Source organism: Marmota monax, unplaced genomic scaffold (genome assembly GCF_021218885.2).
Source record: "Marmota monax isolate L192 unplaced genomic scaffold, Marmota_monax_Labrador192_F-V1.1 WCK01_AAM20220418_F8-fsc00117, whole genome shotgun sequence".
Classification (NCBI taxonomy): domain Eukaryota; kingdom Metazoa; phylum Chordata; class Mammalia; order Rodentia; family Sciuridae; genus Marmota; species Marmota monax.
The window spans coordinates 819,542-841,244 of NW_026693023.1; the positions used below are offsets into that span (position 1 = coordinate 819,542).

Below are 21,703 nucleotides of genomic sequence, written 5' to 3' on the forward strand. Positions count from 1 at the left end.
CTCATTCTTGAATCTTCAGAAAGATACTGTCTCCTTCCAGAAATCTTCCCAGGCAGAAGTGAGAATTCCATCTCCTTTCTTAACTACTTTAATTGGTTATAACCTGCAGCAGTTAAGACAAGGCCACCCCACTTTGCAGTTGACTGTCTACATTTGGTGTTCCCCACCATACGGTAAATTCCCTGAAGGGATCTTTGTCTTATAAATCTATCTTTTTTCTTTGTCTTCATCAATCTAAGAAATGAATACATGAACAAATACATGAACAGAAAACCTCAATTCTCCCTACACCTGATTGGAAATCACTGCCCATATTAGTTTATTACTGTAACTGTGTATAGCCCACATAACTGTAATGCTTGAAGGAATCTAAACCCATATCTACCTATTGGTTCTATCTTCTCAAATATTCACTACCACCTACACCCTTCCTTGTAATTCAAAACCAAAAGTTAGTCTGAGAAAAGGTCTAGTCAGGCATGGTGGCACACACCTGTAATGCCTGTAGCTCAGGAGGCTGAAGCAGGAGGATCACGAGTTCAAAGTCAGCCTCAGCAAAAGTGAGGATCTGAACAACTCAGTGAGACACTGTCTCTAAATAAAATACAAAATAGAGCTGGGGATGTGACTCAGCGGTTAAATGCCCCTGAGTTCAATCCCCATTACCAAAAAAAAAGAAGAAAAAAAAAAAGCCCTAATGTAACATCATTAAAAATTACTAACTAGATGACTTCCCAAAGATGTCAACGGTCAGATGGAAATATAAGCTGCTATAGGAGGATGAGTTGAGCAAGGTCAGGCACTCAACAAGGCAGAAAATAAAAGGCTGATGGTCCTTTGCTTTCCTCCAAAGTGGTTATCTCTCAGTGTATTCACATTCCTAACGAATCTAAAAATGGGTCAGCCCCTTCTTGATTAATACCAGAAGAACCAGCAATGACAGCACATGCCACAATGATACGGATATAAACAAGGAAGAAGGAAAACAGAAAAATGTAAGGCAGTGCATAAGGTGAGAGAGATCAGGTGAGAGGGATCAAGTACTATTACTAGTTGAAATGAAAACTGGGGAACTTCAAGTGACATCTCTCAATCGGCCTTCTCCACAGAGTTCTGGTCTTTCTGCACTAAAGTGTTAAAGTGCATGGCAATAATTAACAGAGATTTTTCCTTTCTCCTAATCCCCTTTTCCCCTTTGAACTTGAGCACTTAACAATACAGTCAGCCTTTCATAGCTACTCACCACTAGTTCCATTCATTTCACAAATGATTATTGAGCAAGGTACTTTGTTAAGATAATGAAAGGCATACAAACACAGGAACCCATCCCTGTCTCTAAGGAATTTCCAATTTAGTATAATTTAAACATCAGTCTTAAAAGGAATTTAGAGAACTATTCCCAAATCCCAGCTTAGTCTTGGATTCATCATTTTAAAAGTCAAAAGCAAGTACCTCACCCAAATATTTTGATTAAAAAAAGGTCATACTAATAGCAAGGGTACAAAACTCACGTTCAAAATTTACAAGTAGTTTTTCAATCTCAGAATTTACAACCACGGAGGTGGGGATTATGGCTCAGCGGTAGAGCACTCGCCTAGCACGTGCAAGGCCCTGGGTTCGATCCTCAGTCCCACATTAAAAAATTAAATAAAATAAAGGTATTGTGTAAAAAAAAAAAAAAAAAGGAATGCAAGGGTAAAAGAAATTGAAGTTAAAGCGTAAAAGTTAAAGGGTAAAAGACCAGGTGTTGTAAAAGTTTCTAAGCTGCAAGGTCTGAGTTAAAATGTAAAGGAGGTATTGTTAGGTTTCTATGCTACCTGCAAAACCCGAAATTTCTGTAGCTGTTAAGACAATGCTTAGAACCGCCCAGTAAATATTTCCCCTGACTATTTGGATTATTTAATAAGGGCTCTGTGTGGTCGCACATAGGCATTGCAGGGCCTGGACCAATCAGTTTAAATGTAACCCCCTCCTTAGGAATGACCTATCACTCCAGCCTGATCTGTTCCCGCCAATGAATGAACTAATCATGTTTAGGAGTTGTTGTTCAATTTTCCAGCGCCTCATGATGATTTGTTCTGATGTATACAAAGCCCTCCGCCCTCCCCAAAAAGTGTATTTAAGCAGTGCTCAGCCCCTGCTCGGGGCTCTGGGCTGCTTTCCCTTCTTGAGTGGGCACGGAGCCCCAGCATGCTGGTTCAATAAATCCCCCTTCTGCCAATTGCATGAGTGGTCACTTGGTGGTCTCTTTCTCCGAGGTTTCGCGGGACCCTTACAGGAATATACAACCACTGGGGTGGGGGGTTTAAATCTACCCCCAAATAAACAAGAACAAAAATCTGAGAGATCACCTATCAATGACTTCAAAGCCTTTTATCAAGGTAGTCTGTAGTTCTTGGCATTGGCTAAAACTCAAATGACCCGCAGAGCTTCGGAAACTCCCCAAACCCAGGCTACACTTCAGAACAATTAAGCTACAAGTCCTGGGATGGGAATCCACGCAGAACTCTGAACTCCTTAGGTGATTTGAATGTGCAACCAAGATTAAACAGCTGCTATAAATTATGCCCTTGAAATAGATGGGAAAGGATCAGGATCAACATTCCTCGAGGTTACCCGCCTCCACAGGCCACTTTCAATTTTTCCAGATGCAGTCTTGGGTTTCATGAATCCTTTCAGGTGCATAAGCATGGAACGCAATACTCTCCCACCTGAAGGAGGGAGGATGCAAATAAGTTATATTAGATTTAATAAGCTACGAGTTTCGTTAATATTGCACCTGTGCGGAAGCACGCGCTGACCCAGCATTAGGGACCGCAGAGAAGCTCCTTTACACTTATCTCCACCTGCTAGGGTCTGGCCTTAGAAACAGCGTGCGAAAGCGCGGCGCTGGGGGCCGCCCTCCCGGCTGGGACAAAGGGGTTCCCAGTAAGCAAGGTCACAGTTTACTCCTGTAGGTGCTAGGACTAACAGGAGTAGCGAATACAACGCTGCAAGCCCAAGGCGCTAGTAGCAGCGCCCAAAAGGCCGCGATACTCACGCAAGTGCCGCCCAGTTTGTGGCTCTCCACCACCGCGGCCCTGGCGCCGAGTTCGGCTGCCCGGCGCGCGCTGGCCAGCCCGCCGGAGCCGCCCCCGATCACCAGGTAGTCGTAGCAGGCCACCGCAGCGGGCGGCGGACACTGCAGCTGAGGCTCCTGCTTACACGCCATGGCTTGGGAGAGGGTGCGCAGGGCGCCGGCGGGCCCGGGCGGAGGCAGCGGGAAGCCGTGGAAGGCGCACGCCGCCCGCAGCCAGTTCGGCCCCGCGCTCGCGCTCAGCGTGCGGGGCAGTAGGGCCATCCACACGGAAGTGGCACGGGGAGGGAGAGCAACCCAGAGGCGGGCCCCGGGGGGAGGGGGCTTGGGCCGCCGGCAAGCGCAGCCTCATCGTGACTAAGCAGCCGGCCGCTGCGCGGGAGCGGGCGGAGGAGGGGCAGGCGCTGGGAGTTGGGGCTCGCCGCCGCGTCCGGGGCAGCCTCTCGGTCCCCCTGCAGTGACGGCGAGCGGCGCCTGCCCCTGCGAGGAGCCACGGGCTTTCTTTGTCCTGGCCCTTCACCCGAACGCCTGAGCTCCTGGCTCCCAGGCGGCACTGGCCGGAGGCAGGCATTTGAAGGCGCCTGGGGTGAGGCGGAGAAGCATCACGACGTCTCCTGTTTCACCCATCTTCTGGAGCTAGAGAAATTTGCCCTCTTATTGCAGAGGTTAAGTTTCTCAAAGTTTGTTCCGGAGACCACCTGGGTTAACGATTTCTGGGCCCTGACCAAGGGTTGGGAATTTACATTTTAAACCATGGTCTCCTCCTTCCGGTGTGATTCTATTCTTTTTTGGTACTGGGGATTGAATCCAGGGAGTTTTGACTACATCTCCAACCCCTAAAAAAAAAAAAAAAAAAAAAAAAAAAAAATCTTTTTTGATACAGGGTCTCGCTGAATTACTGAAGGTATCCTCTGATTTGCCATCCACCTATCTCAGCCTCCTGAGTCGCTGGGATTGCAGGCTTGTATCACCGTACCCAGCTCAGTGATAATTCAAAGCCAGCTTAATCTTCAAGTGATTCTTAAGCACATTTAATTTAAGAAACTTGAAATAATGGATTGAATCACAGTAACAATGTTCTTCCACGGAAGAATAAAGATGGAATCAAGATGGAAGACACAATATCTCCCAAGCTATAGAGACTGGGGTATTCTTTTGGAATATCTGGAAGTACTAACTGCCCCAAAGAGTTGTAACCAGGGTTGAATTTGTGTCATAATAAGCCAAGATCCAGACCAGTTGCCCATAAGGACACCATACAGGTCAAGGCTGACAGCTCTGGCGGCAAAAAAAATGAAGGCCAAGATAATAGGGGAATTGGGAATAAATTGCACCCCATTACAATGATTCCAAATTTTTAAAGCATTTTTCCCCCTAATTAAAAAGTAATATAGAGCGCACTCCTGTAATCCCAGTAAATTCAAGGTCAGCCTTGGCAACTTTGCACAACACTGTCTCAATAGAAAGGGCTGGGGAGATAGTTCAGTGGTAAAGCACCCCTATTTTCAATCTCCAGTAGCAAATAAATAATGACATAACTCAATGGCAAATTTCCTGGATTCAAGCCCCAGTACCAAAACCAACAACAACAACAACAACAAAACCTGGAGAAAAGGGAAAACTTTATCACATTAAAAAAAAAAAATGTAGAATGGCCTTGAGGGTGGCACACACCTGTAATCCCAGAGGCTCCTGTAATCCCAGAGGCTCAGGAGGCTAAAACAGGAGGATTGTGAGTTCAAAGCCAGCATTAGCAAAAAGTAAGGCACTAAGCAACTCAGCAAGGCCCTGTCTCTAAATAAAAAATACAAAAAGGTCTAGGGATGTGGCTCAGTGAATAAATGTCCCTGAATTCAATCCCTGGTAAAAAAACAAAAACAAATGAAGAAGGAAGTTGGGGCATGCCTGTTAGGAAAGTTGAGGCAGGAGGATAGAAAGTTAAGTCACCCTTGGCAGCTTGGAGGGACCCTGTCTCAAAAAGGACTTGAGGATGTGGCTCTGTGGTACCATGAGGTGAAAGTTTGGTAGGGAAAATATTATATAATTTCAGAATATACCCCTACAAATTGATTGTTGGTCACAAAGAGAAAAAAGGCAACTTTACAGTAAGGATGGGGCTGGGGATACAGCTCAGTGGTAGAGTGCTTGCCTAGTATGTGTGAGGCCCTTGTTTCAATTCACAGTAACACCAAAAACAAAACAGGCAGGCACCACACCACAATTGTCCATATGGTTAAAATTCAATTTTGCTAAAAATGAGTTATCATTGTATGCCTCATAATGTGCTTCAATAAAAGTATACATTTGGGACTGGGGATATAGCTCAGTTGTAGAGTGCTTGCCTCCCATGCACAAGGCCCTGGGTTCACACCCCAGCACCACAAAAAAAAAAAAAAAAATTAGTAATTTTGAAGTGGCACAGGCCAGTGACTTTGGGAAGTTGGGACAGGAGGATCACAAGTTCAAAGCCAGTCTGGGCAATTCAGTGACAAAAAATAAAAAATTTAAGAAGGGCTCAGTGGTATAGCAGTTTTCTAGCATGTTTGAAGCCCTGGGTTCAATCCATAGTACCACACAAAAAAATAAATTTTAAAATAAAATAAAAAGGGGTGGGGATGGAGCTCGATGATTGAAAGCAGTTGCCTATTTTATGAGATCCTGAGTGCAGCCTCCATTACTGGGGAGTAAAATTTAAAAGTCCACAACTTGAATCTAATCATGAGGCAACATTTGAAAAACCCAATTTGAGAGGAATTTTACAATTAGCCATTATTCTTCAGCACTCTTTAAAAATGATTAATGTTCTGAAAACAAAGCAAGATTAAGGAATAATTCCAGATTTTAAAAATTGAAGAAATAGAAATAAAGGCAAGGATTGATCTTGGATGGGATTCTCCATTGGGAGAGATTTGCTATAAAGGGCAATTGGTGAAATATGAATATGGTATATAATAACATAAAAGGGTGCTGTATCAATGTTGAAACCTCCTGAGTTCACAGGGGTGCAGTGACACACGCCTGTAATCCCCAGGATTAGGGAGGCTAAGGCAGGAGGATCATGAGTTCAAAGCCAGCCTCAGCAACTTAGTAAGACCTTGTCTCTTTTTCTTTTTTTTTTAAATATTTATTCTTAAGTTTTAGGTGGATACAACATCTCCATTTTACATTTATGAGGTGCTGAGGATCGAACCCAGTGCCTTGTGCATGCTAGGCGAGTGCTCCACCACTGAGCCACAATCCCAGTCCAAGACCTTGTCTCTTAAAAAAAAATATTAAAAAGGGCTGGGGATGTGACTCAGGTTTAAATGTCCCTGGGTTCACTAGCTGGTACTAAAAGAAAAAACAAACAAACAAAACTGAGTTTGATAACTGTACTGTAGTTACATGAGAGAATATTATTGTTCATAAGAGATATACTGAAGTAATTAGGAATAGATTCTGAGTCAGAGAAATTTAGATTCACATCCCATCACAGGTACTCTTAGCCCCTTAACCTAAGAGTCAGTTTCTTCATGAAATCGGGAGGCTGTTTTGTTGAACTGGGGATTGAACCCAGGGGCATTGTGACACTGAGGTTCATCTCCAAACCTTTTATTTATTTTAATTTTTGGTACTGGGCATTGAACCTAGGGTCACTTTACCTCTGAGCTGGATCCCCAGCCCTTGTAAATTTTTAATTTTGAGATGGGGTCTGACCAAGTTGCTTAAAGTCTCACTAATTTGCTGAGGCTGGCCTAGAACTTGTGATCCTCCAGCCTCAGCCTCCTAAATTGCTGTGATTACAGACATGTACCACCAAGCCCAGATGTGAGCCTATTTTTATTGTACCCAGAAATCACTTCAGAAAATTTTAAGAATCAGCTTGAGTTAATTGGCCTGGTAATCTTCACATCACTAGTATTCGCATATAAAAAACTGAGGCTGACAAAAAGGGATAAGCAAGTCAAAAAGAATGATAATTTAAAGGATGAGGAAATGAACCAGCAGGAATTGGAAATAGTAAGCAGTGTAGTGTAGATTGAGTGGATAGTAGGTAGCTGAAAGGGGGTAATAAGAGAGAGAGTACTGGAAAGCCTTGGTTGTAACCAGAATGTGGTGTTTATATTTTAATCCACAGATAATAAGAATAGATCCTAGAGTTAAGGAGTGAAATTGGGTCAGACATAGTGATGCACACTTGTAATCTCAGCTATTTAGCTACTTAGGATATATATATCCATTCATTCAAAAATATCTACTGTAAAACTTTTTTTTATACTGGGGATTGAACTCAGGGGTGCTTAGCCACTGAGCCCCAACCCCAACCCATTTTAAAATTTTTTATTTTGAGACAGGGCTTTCATAATTGCTGAAGCTGGCTTTCAACTTACAATCCTCCTGCCTCAGCCTCCGGAGTCACTGAGGTTACAGGTGTGCACCACTGTGCCAGTCTACTTAACTATTTTTGCAAATGACTCTATAAGGTACTAAAAATACAGTAGTAACTGAACAAACATATCCCTGCCTTCATGAGCCTAACAGTGTAGTAGAGAAGAACAATATTTAAGTAAAAACTGCATAATTGTTATGTAAGATTGCTGAGCTGTGGTTATAGCTCAGAGGTAGAGTGTTTGCCTAGCATGTCAAGGCAATAGTTTCGATCCTCAGTACCACATAAAAATAAATAAAATAAAGATATTGTGTCCATCTTTAAATTAAAGACTGTGGTAAGTCCTCTAAAGGAGAAGTATAGGGGACTATGAAAGAGCAAACCCAAATATAGTCAGGCTTTTAAATGTCTCCTGTATAGTCTCCTTTATAGAGACTTCTGTTTTCCCTTTTCCAATAAATCTCAGATCTTTTCTGAGGATCAGGAGAAGCAGTCTTACAGAAATAGTTAAGGGGTTTCTGGGATACTACATTTTAAATGGACTTTCTCTAACTATTTGTCTTTGGTTTAGCTCCCTCTTTACCTGTACTCATTTTCAGAGATGCTTCCAATTCCTTGGTATTCTGAAGATTTTGCATGTAATCATTTTAGTGTATAGCATTTATCTATGGCTAATTTGGGTTCTATTTTCATGAGTCTGATAAGTCTTTGCCACTTTTCCATGTTATCCTCCAAGTTTTTTTTTTTTTTTGCCTTTGTAGTTTTAGTTTCTGTTTTTTTAAAATATTTTTTTTTTAGTTGTAGATGGACACAATACCTTTATTTTATTTTGTTTTATTTTTATGTGTTGCTGGGGATCAAACCCAGTGCCCCATGCATGCTAGGCAAGTGCTGTATCACTGAGCCACAACCCCAGCCCTCAGTTTCTGTTCTCTTCTTCCTTGTATTCTTGTGGGCTTGGACCTTTTAACATCTTTTTTTGGTACTGGGGATTGAACCCAGGGGTGCTTTATCACCGAGCTACATATCCCAGCCTCTTTAAAATTTTATTTTATCTTGTTAAGTTGATTAGGGCCTTGCTTAAATAGCTGAGGCTGGCCTCAAACTTTTGGTCCTTCTTCTGCAGTATGATCAGAAGGCACATTCGATTAAATTGTTTAAGGAATTGTCTTTGGGTGATTAAAAAAATCCATGCACATTCTAAAAAAAATGATGAGAACTTACTTCAACCACAGAGTTGCTGGAATTACAGGTGTGTGCCACCATACCTGGCTTAACATCTTTTTGTTGTCATGTTAGTGAGTTTTTCAAAGGAAGCAAAAGTTGCCTCAGGTCTTTGTCCCTTCAAGTGAAAATAAGCTGGGCACAGTCCAAAGCAGGAGAATCACTAAGTTGGGGCTAACATGGGCAACATAGCCAGACCTTGCCTCAAAAAAGAAAACACATGGGGCTGGGGATATAGCTCAGTTGGTAGAGTGCTTAACTTGAATGGGTCCCATCCCCAGCACCGCCAAACAAAACAAAACAAAACAATAATAATAATAATAAAAAAAACCGCATTCTTTGTAGGAAACTTAATATATGGTCAAAAAGGGAATACATAAATTATAAAAACAGTGTCAGTTCCCAGCACCACAAAAACAAATACTGTGATAAAATTCCCAGCATAAGCCAGAGTTCTAAGTCATTGAGTATACTATCCACACTAATAAACTTCATACTTCTCTTGTTAGTTTGTCTTGTATTATAGGTATATCAACTAAGAACTAAGATGGGCAGAGGTGACCTTTAGGCTCCCATACATATGCATGTGACATATGCATACTGAAGTATTTGGGGGAAATTGTACTAATGTTTTCAACTTTGAAATGCTTCAAAAATAAGATTGAGGAAAAGATGGAGGGTTTGAGAGATGCTAAGGTTTTGATATGGCTTGAGTGTGTTCCTCCAAAGGTTCATGTATTGGAAACTTGATCCCTAGCATGGTGGTCCTGAGAGGTGGTCTAATGGGAGGTGGTGTTAGTCAAATTTTCTATGAGAAAATATCTGAGGGGCTAGAGATGTAGCTCAGTGGTAGAGCACTTGCCTAGCATGCTTGAGGTCCTGTGTTCAATTCCAATACCACAAAAAAACCTGATAGGCAGGTGTGGTGGCTCACAACTGTAATCCCAGGGACTGAGGAGACTGAGGCAGGATGATTGCAAATTAAAGCCAGTCTCAGCAATTTAGCCAGACCCTGTCTTAGAATAAAAAGGGATGGGGTTGGAGCTTCAGCAATTTATCGAGACTGTCTCAAATAAAATTAAAATAAAAATTTAAAAAAAGGGTTGGGGTGTAGTTTGGTGGTAGAGCACCCCTTGGTTAAATCCTTACAAAAACAAACAAAACAAAACACATCTTTTACCTATCCTCTGAGATACTACTCAAAATTACATCAAAGTAGCATTCTCCCTTAATTGCACTTAAGAAACTCAGTTTAAGTATTGATCAGGTTCTCTGGTAGTCTTTTTGTTGTGGTGGTTACATGGTAAGAGTCAAAGCAAATCTGGAGTAGTTGTAAACTTCCACCTTTTGGTCCAGATAAAAATTCTGTGTCATCATCAATAGAAGATGGAAGTTAGCAAGGAAGAAAAAAATATCTGAAGGAGGAAATCATACCAAATGAAGCTGGTAAGAATTGTAGAACTCACCCCTTTCCCTGGCCTCAGGCATAATGGACATTGGATAGAAACAGACAGCAATGGGAACATCTGAGTGAGTCAGTATGGTTTCTTGGTAAGCCATGTTGTAATTCCTTATTAGTTTCAGATTGTGCTTACATACTTACTATATATACATTTTTTTTTCATTGTAGGGGACTAAAGCCAGTGCCTTGTGCATGCTAGGCAAGGGTTCTACCACTGAGCCACATCCCTAGCCCTGCTTTGCACCTTTTTGCAGACTAAGTTCTTGGCCTATACACAAAGTAGTTTTGGGGCTGGGATTGTGGCTTAGTGGTAGAGCGTGCGCCTTGCGTGTGTGAGGCACTGGGTTTGATCCTCAGCAACACATAAAAGTAAATAAAGGTATTGTGCCCATCTACAACTAAAAAAATATTTTAAAAAAAATCTGGCCCTCTCACACAAAGCAGCTTTTGTGATCCTTGCTCCAACCTACCTCTAAGCACTTCTATTCAATCTTTAAACTGCAGCAACAGGGGGTTGGCGGTATTGCTCAGTGGTACAGTACTTGCTTAAACTGCACAATATTTTAATTACTGGTGGTTCATCTGCACTGTTTCCTAAATTTGAAATCCCACGCTTTCTCTTAAGATCCTGCTGCCCAAATTCCTAACTTCTAATTTCTAACCTTTAAAGCACACTTTAGGTATATCTGCTTATGAACTGCTTCCCCAGTCTACAGCATATGGTTCTGTAGTACATAACCTGTCAGAGCACACAGGTACTGTATTGTATTTTTGTGTTTACAGGGATATATTTCCCACCAAATCAAGTTTCTGTGTTTGTTTTTCTTTTTTGCAGTACTGGGGATGGGCACCACCACACCTAGCTAAGCTGTTTCTTGAGGACATAGTCAATAACTCACATATTTGAACTTCCTTGAGTTATATAGTACTAGGCAAGGCATGGCATTCAATGTTACTTGAACAAAATCAAAGGGTGAGGCCAGGTATGGTGGCTAGCCCTGTAATCCCAGCCACTACAAAGGCTGAGGCAGTAAAGTTACAAATTTGAGGACATCCTTGGATATTTAGCAAGACCCTATCTCAAGATGAGCTTTTGAAAAGTTTGGGGATATAGCTCAGAGGTAGAGCATCCCTGGGTTCAATCTGGGTACTACAAAACAAATAGAAAGGTGAGTGGGAGGTTGATGAATTGGTCATAAAAGGGAAATTATGTTGTTGTTGTGGGATTAAACCTGGGGCACCCTACAAGTGAGCTAATTAAAAGCTCTTTAAAAATTTTATTTGAGACAGGGTTTCGCTATTGTCCAGGCTGGCCTAGAACTTGCTATCCTTTTGCCTCACATTGGGATTACAGCCATTCACCCCATGCCCGGCTGGAAAAGGGAATTTTGAATATGAAATCTTGTTGTTTGGGAGGACCTCCATAGCCTAACTGAGCTGTAGGTTCAGAGTAGCACCAGAGGTGAGTCACGGGATGGCAATGAGGTCATAAAATGAGGCTAAGGTTCAGTCATTAACAGTAACACGAGAAGGCAAAACTGAAAAGGAGAGGAAAGGGTGGCAGGTGTACAGTATCAGGCATTAGGGTGTGTGGGAATGGGCAGGTATTTGGTGCCAGGCCCCACTTCAAAAGAAGCCGCAGGAACTGTTGGGGAGATAAGTTGCTTAGTAAGCGAGGATCTGAAAGCCCTCAATCACCTCCTACTACCAAAAGGTAAGGGGCTAGGCCACTTCCTCACAAGGTCAACTGCTCCTGCACTTTCCCTTCATCTTATTTCACTCTCGAGAGCTCTTTTTAGACTACACAGTCAAGACAGACCGAGAGCTTGCTCAGCCTCCAGAAGGCCACCACCCTAAGAACCCTGGACATCATGTGATGGGGCGCTGACCTGTATTTCTTCTGAGACAAGAACTATGAGTTCAAAACCAGAGGGGCTTAGCTCAGCCTGACCAACGAGCCAGCCTCGGGGTCGGTCCCCAGCAAATTCCTTGGGTAGGAAGGACTCCACTCCGCGCTCCTGAGAAGGTGCGTCCGGAAGGGGCGGGCTCTGCTCCTGGTCGCCGGGCGGCCGCCGCTATGGCTTCTCGAGGGGTCGTTGGCATTTTCTTGCTCGCTGCGCTCCCCCTTTTGTGTCTGGAGCTCCGGCGTGGGATCCCGGACTTAGGTAAGGTCGGCTTCCCCCGCTTGGCGCTCACAGCTGGGAAATTTTCACGTGAATGTTGTGTAGAATTACCTGGTTCCTGGCAGTGGCGCCTCCGGGCGGCGGTGACTACGATTCCCAGACTGCCCCGCGCCTGGCTCCCCCGCGCCAGAACGCGTTTCCTGCAGATTGGGCCAAGTTTTGTGGGGGAGGGAGGGGACTAGAGGCGAGGCCTAAAGGGACAGAGCTCTGTACACTCAAAACTGTGACGAGTGCTGGGAAGGACACCAGCTGGTTGATAGGATGAAAGCTTTCTTAGGAATTTAAGTAGAGCTTTATTTATGTGGTGGAGAACCACGCCCATGAAAAGCCAGTGGGGGGCGAGGGGGGAGGATATTCCAGGCAAAAGGATGGTACATTGGAGGAAAAAAGATGAAGGTCATTGTGGCAAGATCAAGGACTGGGGTTGGCGGTGGGAGTCTCAAGATAAAAATATTTGTTCAACCCCAATGATAAGCCAATCACTAAGTGCAGTCTGTTATCTAGTTGATTGCCCTACAACCCTGATCCTCTAAGCCCCCAGGGAACTGAGACCCGGGGAAGATAAGTGACTTCTTAGAGATTTTGAAAAGGTCATTGTGGACTCTCTGTGGAGAATGTTTTGAAAGGAACCTATAGTTGAAAGCAGTGAGGCAAATTATCCTTGTATATCTCGTGATGATGTAAGTCGTGATGATGGTCTGGACCAGGGTAACAGATTTGGAAAGATTTGGGATATTGACAAAGTAGAATCAACAACTCTGTTGATGAATTGATGTTTGGAGTGAGGGAAAGGAAGAATTCAAGCATGACTCCTGCATGGGGATTTGTAACAGGGCAGCCCCTTCTGAAAGTTGTCCTAGCAGGATTACTTTCACCTTCCCTTCCTAATCCTTTGGCATTACTTCCTTTTTTACCTGGAGTTCTAAATTCCAAGGAGAGGCCTTATTGTAATAATCCAAATTCTGAGGAGAGGCCTCACCTGAATACTTTATTTAGATTCAGAGAACTTTGATGGTCTTTGTAACACTCTGCCTTGGTAACTAACTGCAAGAGGTCAAAATCCATTGTGATAAGGCTTTGACCCTTATTGAGGAAGGACCCACACAGCCTGTAGCCTCCCTGTTTCCTTATCTCACCATAACAACCCTTCACCCTCCTGAGCCCAGCATGTTAGAGATTGAAGGAGTTACCCCCTGTATCTTCTTCAGGGCTGGCCTTGAATAAACCTGATTTCTTTCCTGCCAATGCTGGGCTACAGAACATGGGTCCAGACATTTGAATTTTGTTAGTAGTGCTGTTGGTGAAGAGAAAACTGGAAGGAAAATTGTAAGGGTGTGGAGAGTCAGGAATTGTTTTTCCGGGTATAATTAGTTCACATGTCAGCCTCTTTTCTTACACTCAGTTCATTATCCTTGTATATCTCCATTCTTTTTCAACACTTCCTCCTCACCTCTGGAAGTCAGGGCCCAAAATGTTGCTTGAAATAAGAAGTGAAATAAAATACTTTAAAAAAATTTACAAGACTCTCCTTACTCAAGCTGTATTGAAAGATATCAAGACCTTTACACAGATGATATGCAGAGAAGTGAAATTTACACTCATCTTTTATTGCAAAATTCACCTGCTTCCTTGCCTTTACAGCAGTCATTCCTCTATTCCTTCAGCATTTAGTTTTACTACTGAGCCATGTCCTGAGTTCTTTTAGTGTTTTATTTTAAGGCATCTTATTAAATTGCCGAGGTTGGCCTTAAACTTGAGATCCTTCTGCCTTGGCCTCCTGAGTCACTGGGATTACAGGCATATGCTACCATGCCCGGCTCCTTTAGAATCTTTCTATTTTACCCTGATATTTAAGTCACTAGTCAATGAGAAGGACACCCCTTAGCTTATCAAAGGAGACCTGTTCCCCCATCAGCTCTGATCTCTGGGAAATATACTTCTTGAGGGTAGCAACCACACCTAATTTGTTTTTATATTCTCAGAATTTATTGTCTAAATTAATAAAGCTAGGTTAAGAGTTCCAGAAATTGCAAGTGGGCTCCTGGCGGAGCTCATAGTTCCTGAAATTTTTATTTGACTAACTTAATTAACACTTTTTCCTAGAATCCTTTGTTGTGAACTGGTAGTTTCCTTTGGATTCTTTTTTAAAACTTTCTTTTACATTACTAGGGATTGAACCCTAGGATGCTCTACCACTGAGCTATATCCCCAACTTCCTACCAATACATTTTACTTGTACTTAAGCTAAATATTTTGAGACTGCTTTCTTATCTTTCAAAGTGCCCTGCTTTTGGTTTCTAGAGTTTAGGTACCAAATAAACCTTTATTTAAACATTTTTAACTTGAAAGTAGTACACACAAATCTATTTTTTTTCATGTTCCTATGTGATATATCCATTTTGCTTCCATATTATGAAACATCCCACAACTCAATGATTTTTCTATGTAATAGTACTCTAGGTATTATATTGCTTTTGTAATGGCCAGAGATAACCCAGATTTATTTATGTGTTCCATCAAATATCTGAATCAATAGTTACTACCCTCGAAAGTTGGAGGAGCTGTGATGTGAAAAGAAAAAAGATCTCTAAACAATTTTAAATTGTAGTTTATAAAAGAAGGAATAACATCTGTTTTCTGTTAAAAATAAAACATTTAAGTCTATATCTATACATTTTTGTAATTCCTTCTTTAATCTTTTTTTAAAAATATTTATTTATTTTAGTTTTAGGTGGACACAGTATCTTCATTTTATTTGTATGTGGTGCTGAGGATCGAACCCAGTGCCTCACGCATGCTAGGCAAGCGCCCTACCCCTGAGCCACAACCACAGCCCCCTTCTTTAATCTTTAGTTAAGACAAACTATGAGCCCTGATCATGTTGGTATCATGGTTCATTCAAATCTCTGCCAAGTAACTTTTTTATTTTTTTGGTGTCAAGGATCGAGCCCAGGGGTGCTTAACCACTGAGCCATATCCCCAGCCTTTATTTATTTATTTATTAATATTTATTTAGTTGTAGATGAATATAAAGTATATTTATTTTCATGTGGTGCTGAGGATCCAACCTAGTGCCTCACACATGCGAGGCAAGCGCTTTACCACTGAGCTAAAGCCCCAGCCCCCCTTTTTATTTTTTTATTTTGAAATGGTCTTGATAAGTTAAATAGGGCCTTTCTAAATTGCTGAGGATGGCCTTGAATTTGCAATCTTCCTGCCTTAGCCTCCTGAGCTGCTGGGATTACATGTGTGTGACCCGTGTCCTGGGTAGAAAGGAAAGTATGACTTATACATTATTGATTATTATGATATTTATAATATAGCTGATCACCATAATTATACCAGAAGACATTTATCTAGAATTAGTTTCTGAAAATTTATTCTGGTAATGACAACCATGATGAATTTTAGTGCCCAAAGGAGAATATTTGGAAGAAATCCTAAGACAGTTGCATAACTTAATTTTATTTTTATACAAATAATCTTCTGTTATTCTTACCAAGAAAAGTGTGTCTAATTTTAATTTTTGTTTCTTTAAAAGGAATTAAAGATCTCATCATGCTATGTGGCCGAGTTTTCTTGCTGCTTGCTCTCCTTACTTTAATTATTTCCATGGCTACCTCATTAATTAACTCATTTAAATCTTCCCAAGCTTATCTGAAAGGTAAGTTTATTTATGCTACCCTTTAAACTTTTCTATTCAACTTTCTTTACTTATTCTACAATATTACACAATAAGAGCCAGTTTGCCATTAATTTGACTAATGTATAACTATATTGACGATTATTTTGTTTTGTTATTATTTTTTTGTTTTTTATTTGAGAGAGCGTCTCACTAAGTTGCTGAGGATTTTGCTCAGTTACTGAAGCTTGGCCTCCTGAGTTGGTGAGATTACAGGTGTATGTCATGGCATATGACCTTGATGATTATTTTGAATGGATTATAAATTCCAACATTTTAATGAGAAACTACATTTTTCCTTATATATATTTTTGAAGCTCTGTCATTTTTAAGTTTGTTACATTCTAAATTCTCTAATTTTAAATTGTGCATTTGTGTTACTTAACTATTTGATACATCAATTTGTAAAATATTATACAATGAGTAGGTATATCTGTCATTAATCTCTAACACCCTTTCATCCTAATTTTTTATTGCAATTACAGCAGTTTTTCTTCAGGCACATAGGTCCTGTATATAGTTGGGTGCCTAGGAAATCATGCTCATTCTATTTTTGTTTCTGTTTGGACAAGTGAGAGTTTATGATTTTTTAAAAAATATTTATTTATTTATTATTTTAGTTGTAGTTGGACACAACACCTTTATTTCACTTATTTATTTTTGTATGTGGTGCTGAGGATCGAACCCAGGGTCTTGCATGTGTGAGGCGAGCGCTCTACCACTGAGCCACAACCCCAGCCCGAGAGTTTATGATTTTTTAAAAAAATTTGTTCTAATTAATTATATATGACAGCAGAACACATGTCAACTCATCGTACACAAATGGAGCACAACTTCTCATTTCGCTGTCACGGAGTCACACCGTTTGTACAGTCATACATGTACTTAGGGTAATAATGTCCCTCTCATTCCACCATGCTTCCCACCCCCACACCTCCTTCCCTCCCCTCATTCCCATCTGCCCAATCCAAAGTTCCTCCATTCTTCCCTAGCCACCTTCTACCCCACCCCCTCCTCCATTATGGATCAGAATGTGCATGTCAGAGAAAACATTTGGCCTTTGGTTTTTTGGGATTGGCTTATTTCATTTAGCACAGTAGTCTCCAGCTCCATCCATTTACCTGCAAATGCCATAATTTCATTCTTCTTTAAGGCTCAGTATTCCATTGTGTATATTTACCACATTTTAAGAATTCATGATTTTCTATAGAAGCCTTTTAAAACTATATTGTGCCGGGCGTGGTGGTGCATGCCCATAATCTCAGTGGCTCAGGAGGCTGAGGCAGAAGGATCTAGAATTCAAAGCCAGCCTCAGCAATAGGTACTAAGCAACTCAATGAGACCTTGTCTCTAAATAAAATTCAAAAAATGGCTGGGGATGTGGCTCAGTGGTTGAGTGCCCCTGAGTTCAATCCCCAGTACCCCGCTGTCTCGAGGAGGCAAAATTTCGATGTATGTAGTCGAGGGGAGAAATAAAGAATGTCCATGTGCTTCTGCTCCTTTCAATGCTTTATTCACTCAAATTACTCAATACAATTTCACTCTATAGGTTCTTAATCAAGAAAATGACAGTCCTTAATGCTAGGCACTGTAATCAATTGACAGCAGGGATTAATTAATTCACAGCAAACAATTCTAGATTAATTCTAAGCACTGCAAAACACACTTAATCATTACAGGCTAATGACAGACATTCCCTTTGCAGGCTAAGTTCAAATGTCAGATCAGAAGTCTTACACCTTAAGCTTTATGTCCAGTAGATGCACACTCAGACTGCATCTACTGGACATACTTAGCTATATTTTATATGCAATTAGGAAAAAAGTCACCAGTAATGAATTTGGTACATTATTAAAAGTTGTTTATTTAAATGTAAATAAATAAGAAAATGAGCAGTGCTTAATTCAAAGCCTTTTGCATTATTCATGAAAAAATCCAGGAGTGGTGCATACCTTTAATCCCAGGGGCTTGGGAGGCTGAGGCAGAAGATCAAAAGTTTAAAACCAGTGTCAGCAATTTAGTGAAGCCTGGAGCAACTTCGTAAGAGCCTGTCTCTAAATAAAATGTAAAAAGTGCTGGAGATGTGGCTCAGTGCTTAAGGATTTCTGGGTTCAATTCCCGCTACCAAACAAACATCCATTTGGTAATCCTTTTCAACCCAAACATAAGTGACAACATAGATGTTTCAGGGTTTCCCAATCATAATTTCCCCCTCTTTTGGAAGTTGTTTGGTTTCTTAAACTTAAAATGACTCAGTTGGATTTTAAAATTTTATTTATTTATAGATTTTAAGAGTCTCACTAATTTGCCCAGGCTGGACTCGAACTTAAGATGCTCCCATCTTAGATTCCTGATTGGTAGAGTGCTTGCCTTGCATGTGTTGAGGCCCTGGGTTTAATTCCCAGTACTGCAAAAAAATAAAAAAAAGAAAAGACAAACAAAATAATCAAGCTACATACTTAAAAGGGAGTTGGAAGTAGTGGCACATGCCTGTAATTCCAGCAACTCAGGAGGGTGAGGCAGGAAAATTGCAAGTTCAAGGCTACCCAGGCATTTTAACAAGACTTTATCTCAAAATAAAAATTAAAAGCACTGGGGATGTAGCTCAGAGATAGAGTGCCCCTGGATTCAATCCCTAGTACCAGAAGAAAAAAAAAAAAAAAGAAGCAAAAATACTTTTTCTTCACATTCAATGGATAGTAACCTAATAGTGGTTCAGTCATTTTAAGAGCTGACAAGCACACATACCTTTAGGGACTTTTACTGTCATGTTTAAGGGCAACAGATGACACTTCATGCCTGAAGTGCAGCATTCCACACTTCACATTGCAGTAATGGGCTTCCATGCTGTGCCTCAGAGCTGCTGAAATCCTATTGGGACCTTCAGAAGAAAACTCATGAAAATATTCTGGAAGCCTCTTTAGCAGAAACTATTACATACAATAATACTTAGTGGAGAATTGTTTCAGAACAGAGCCTTTAAGATTTTATGTGCAGATTTCTGTATTTCCAACTGTTTGCATGTACTTCATTTTCATTACTTGAAAAAATATAATCTGTTTTTCAAAGGCTACTTGTCTCTTCAAAAATGTTAAAATCTACAGACTGTACCATGTGACTTATTGATACTTGGGAATTAAAAAGCACGTTTATGATTTTGATGTTTTAGAAGAAGAAGAGAAGAATGAGAAAAGACAAAAACTTGTGAGGAAAAAACAACAAGAGGCACAGGGTGAAAAGGTAAAACATAATTTCTAGAGAGTAAAACAACACTTATATTTTGATGATGATAGTAGAAATTTAAGAAAACACAAAAATTTGTGAGAAAACAAGAGGCACATTGAAAAGGTAAAGTGTTATTTTTAGAGAGTATATATAGTGAGAAAACAAAAACATCTGGGGCATTTATAACTGAAGTCTGTTGCTTTCTGTGTGTTCTACTTAGATTTTTAAAAATAATATTCAGGTCAAATTCATGATTTTAAAGTTAATTAAAAAAATTTTTTTTAGTTGTAGATGGACATTTATATATATATATATATATATATAAATAAATATATACTATATATACTATATATTTTTATATATATATATAAATATATATATATATATATGTATATACCTTTATTTGTTTGTTTATTTTTATGTGGTGCTGGGGATCGAACCTAGTGCCTCACACATACTAGACAAGCGCTCAAACACTGAGCCACAACCCCTGACCTTTTTTTAAAAATATGTATTTTTTAGTTTTAGGTGGACACTATATTTTATTTTTATGTGATTCTGAGGATCAAACCCAGTGCCTCATACATGATAAGTGAGTGCTCTAGCACTGAGCCCCAACCCCAGCCCAAAGTTGATGATTTTAAAGTGTATACATTCGTGATTTTAAGATTGATTATTTTAAAATGTACAATTTAGTAACCTTTTTTGGGGTACTGGAGATTGAACTCAGGGGCACTTGACTACTAAACTAAGCCACATCCCCAGCCATATTTTGTATTTTATTTAGAGATAGGGTCTTACTGAGTTGCTGAGTGCCTTCTGTTGCTGAGGTTGGCTTTGAACTTTCGTTCCTCCTGTATCTTTAACCATTGGGGTTAAATACGGGCACTACCATGCCCGGCTCAGTAATGTTTAGTATATTCACAGGGTTGTGCAGCTACTTAGTACCTCTATCTAGTTCTAAAACAGTTTTATCACCTCAAAAGAAAACCCCTCAGCCCATTAAACACTTATACCCCATTACCCTCTCCTCCTATTCTCGAGCAACCACTAATCTGCTTTATGTTTGTATGGATTACCTGTTCTGGATGTTTCCTATAATTGCAATTGTATATAACATGTTAACTTTTTCTGTGTGACTTCTTTGATTTAGCATAATATTTTACAAGTTCATTCATCCTGTAGCATCCTTTTTATGGTTGAATGATATTCTGTTGTATTGATGTACCAAAATTTGTTTGTTCACTCATTTGTTGATGAACATTTGCATTGTCTCTACTTTTTGTATAGGGAAAATGTTTTTATTCTTTTTTTTAAAGAAACATTTTGTTTTTTATTTATTTATTTTCTTAGTTTTCAGTGGACACATCTTTATTTTTTTTATTTTTATGTGGTGCTGAGAATCGAACCCAGCACCCCGCACATGCCAGGCAAGTGTGCTACTGCTTGAGCCACATCTCCAGCCCTGTTTTATTCTTTTACCATTGAATATGATGTTAGCTATGCGTGTTTTTAATTTTATTTATTTATTGCTATGCAAGAGAACTTTATCATAGGAGAAAGTAAAGTAAGACTCAAGCAGAGAGAACAAACTTTGTGTTTTTTTTAATGTTATTGTATTTTTTATACTTTTATTTATGTATGTATGTATGTATGTATGTATGTGGTGCTGAGAATTGAACCCAGTGCCTCACACATGCTAGGCAAGTGCTCGACCACTACACTACAGCCCCAGCCCTTGCTATGGGTTTTTGTAAATGCTCTGTATTACAATGAGCAGGTTTCCTTCTGTTCTTGATTTTTGAACATTGTGTGTTGGATTTTGTCAATTTTTTTTTTTTTTATTAGAGGTGGAACCTGGGGCACTTAACGATTTAGACACATCTGTAGGCCTTAATTTTTTCTTTTTTTTTTATTGGTTGTTCAAAACATTACAAGGCTCTTGACATATCATATTTCACACATTTGATTCAAGTGGGTTATGAACTCCCATTTTTACCCCGTATACAGATTGCAGAATCACATCGGTTACACATCCACGTTTTTACATATTGCCATACTAGTGACTGTTGTATTCTGCTATCTTTCCTATCCTCTACTATCCCCCCTCCCCTCCCCTCCCATCTTCTCTCTCTACCCCATCTACTGTAATTAATTTTATCCCTTGATTTTTTTTTCCCTTTCTCCTCACATCCTCTTATATGTAATTTTGTATAACAATGAGGGTCTCCTTCCATTTCCATGCAATTTCCCTTCTCTCTCCCTTTCCCTCCCACCTCTCGTCCCTGTTTAATGTTAATCTTTTTCTCATGCTCTTCCTCCCTGCTCTGTTTTTAGTTGCTCTCCTTATATCAAAGAAGACATTTGGCATTTGTTTTTTAGGGATTGGCTAGCTTCACTTAGCATAATCTGCTCTAATGCCATCCATTTCCCTGCAAATTCCATGATTTTGTCATTTTTTAGTGCTGAGTAATACTCCATT

The 21,703-nt window shown here is 40.2% G+C and overlaps 2 protein-coding genes across 6 annotated transcripts in view; one reads left to right on the forward strand and one right to left on the reverse strand.

Annotated features, from left to right (window-relative positions):
* Gsr (glutathione-disulfide reductase) overlaps positions 1-12,136 on the reverse strand; it is a 58,519-nt gene extending 46,383 nt beyond the window's left edge. Inside the window, exon 1 of one of the 2 annotated variants that reach the window (XM_046453289.2) lies at positions 12,021-12,136. Coding sequence is in view for 1 of the 2 variants with exons in the window: in XM_046453288.2 (XP_046309244.1) it covers positions 3,041-3,340 (300 nt within the window). In the remaining variant the exon portion in view is untranslated. Of the gene's footprint in view, positions 1-3,040; positions 3,356-12,020 lie in introns of those variants that run through there. The other variant, XM_046453288.2, reaches the window with a different exon arrangement.
* Ubxn8 (UBX domain protein 8) overlaps positions 11,437-21,703 on the forward strand; it is a 33,211-nt gene continuing 22,944 nt past the window's right edge. Inside the window, exons 1-3 of one of the 4 annotated variants that reach the window (XM_058582300.1) lie at positions 11,437-12,296; positions 15,856-15,978; positions 19,166-19,236. In XM_058582300.1, the coding sequence (XP_058438283.1) occupies positions 12,209-12,296; positions 15,856-15,978; positions 19,166-19,236 (282 nt within the window). In that variant the 5' untranslated portion in view covers positions 11,437-12,208. The remainder of the gene's footprint in view (positions 12,297-15,855; positions 15,979-19,165; positions 19,237-21,703) is intronic. The other 3 variants (XM_058582301.1, XM_058582299.1, XM_046453291.2) reach the window with 3 other exon arrangements.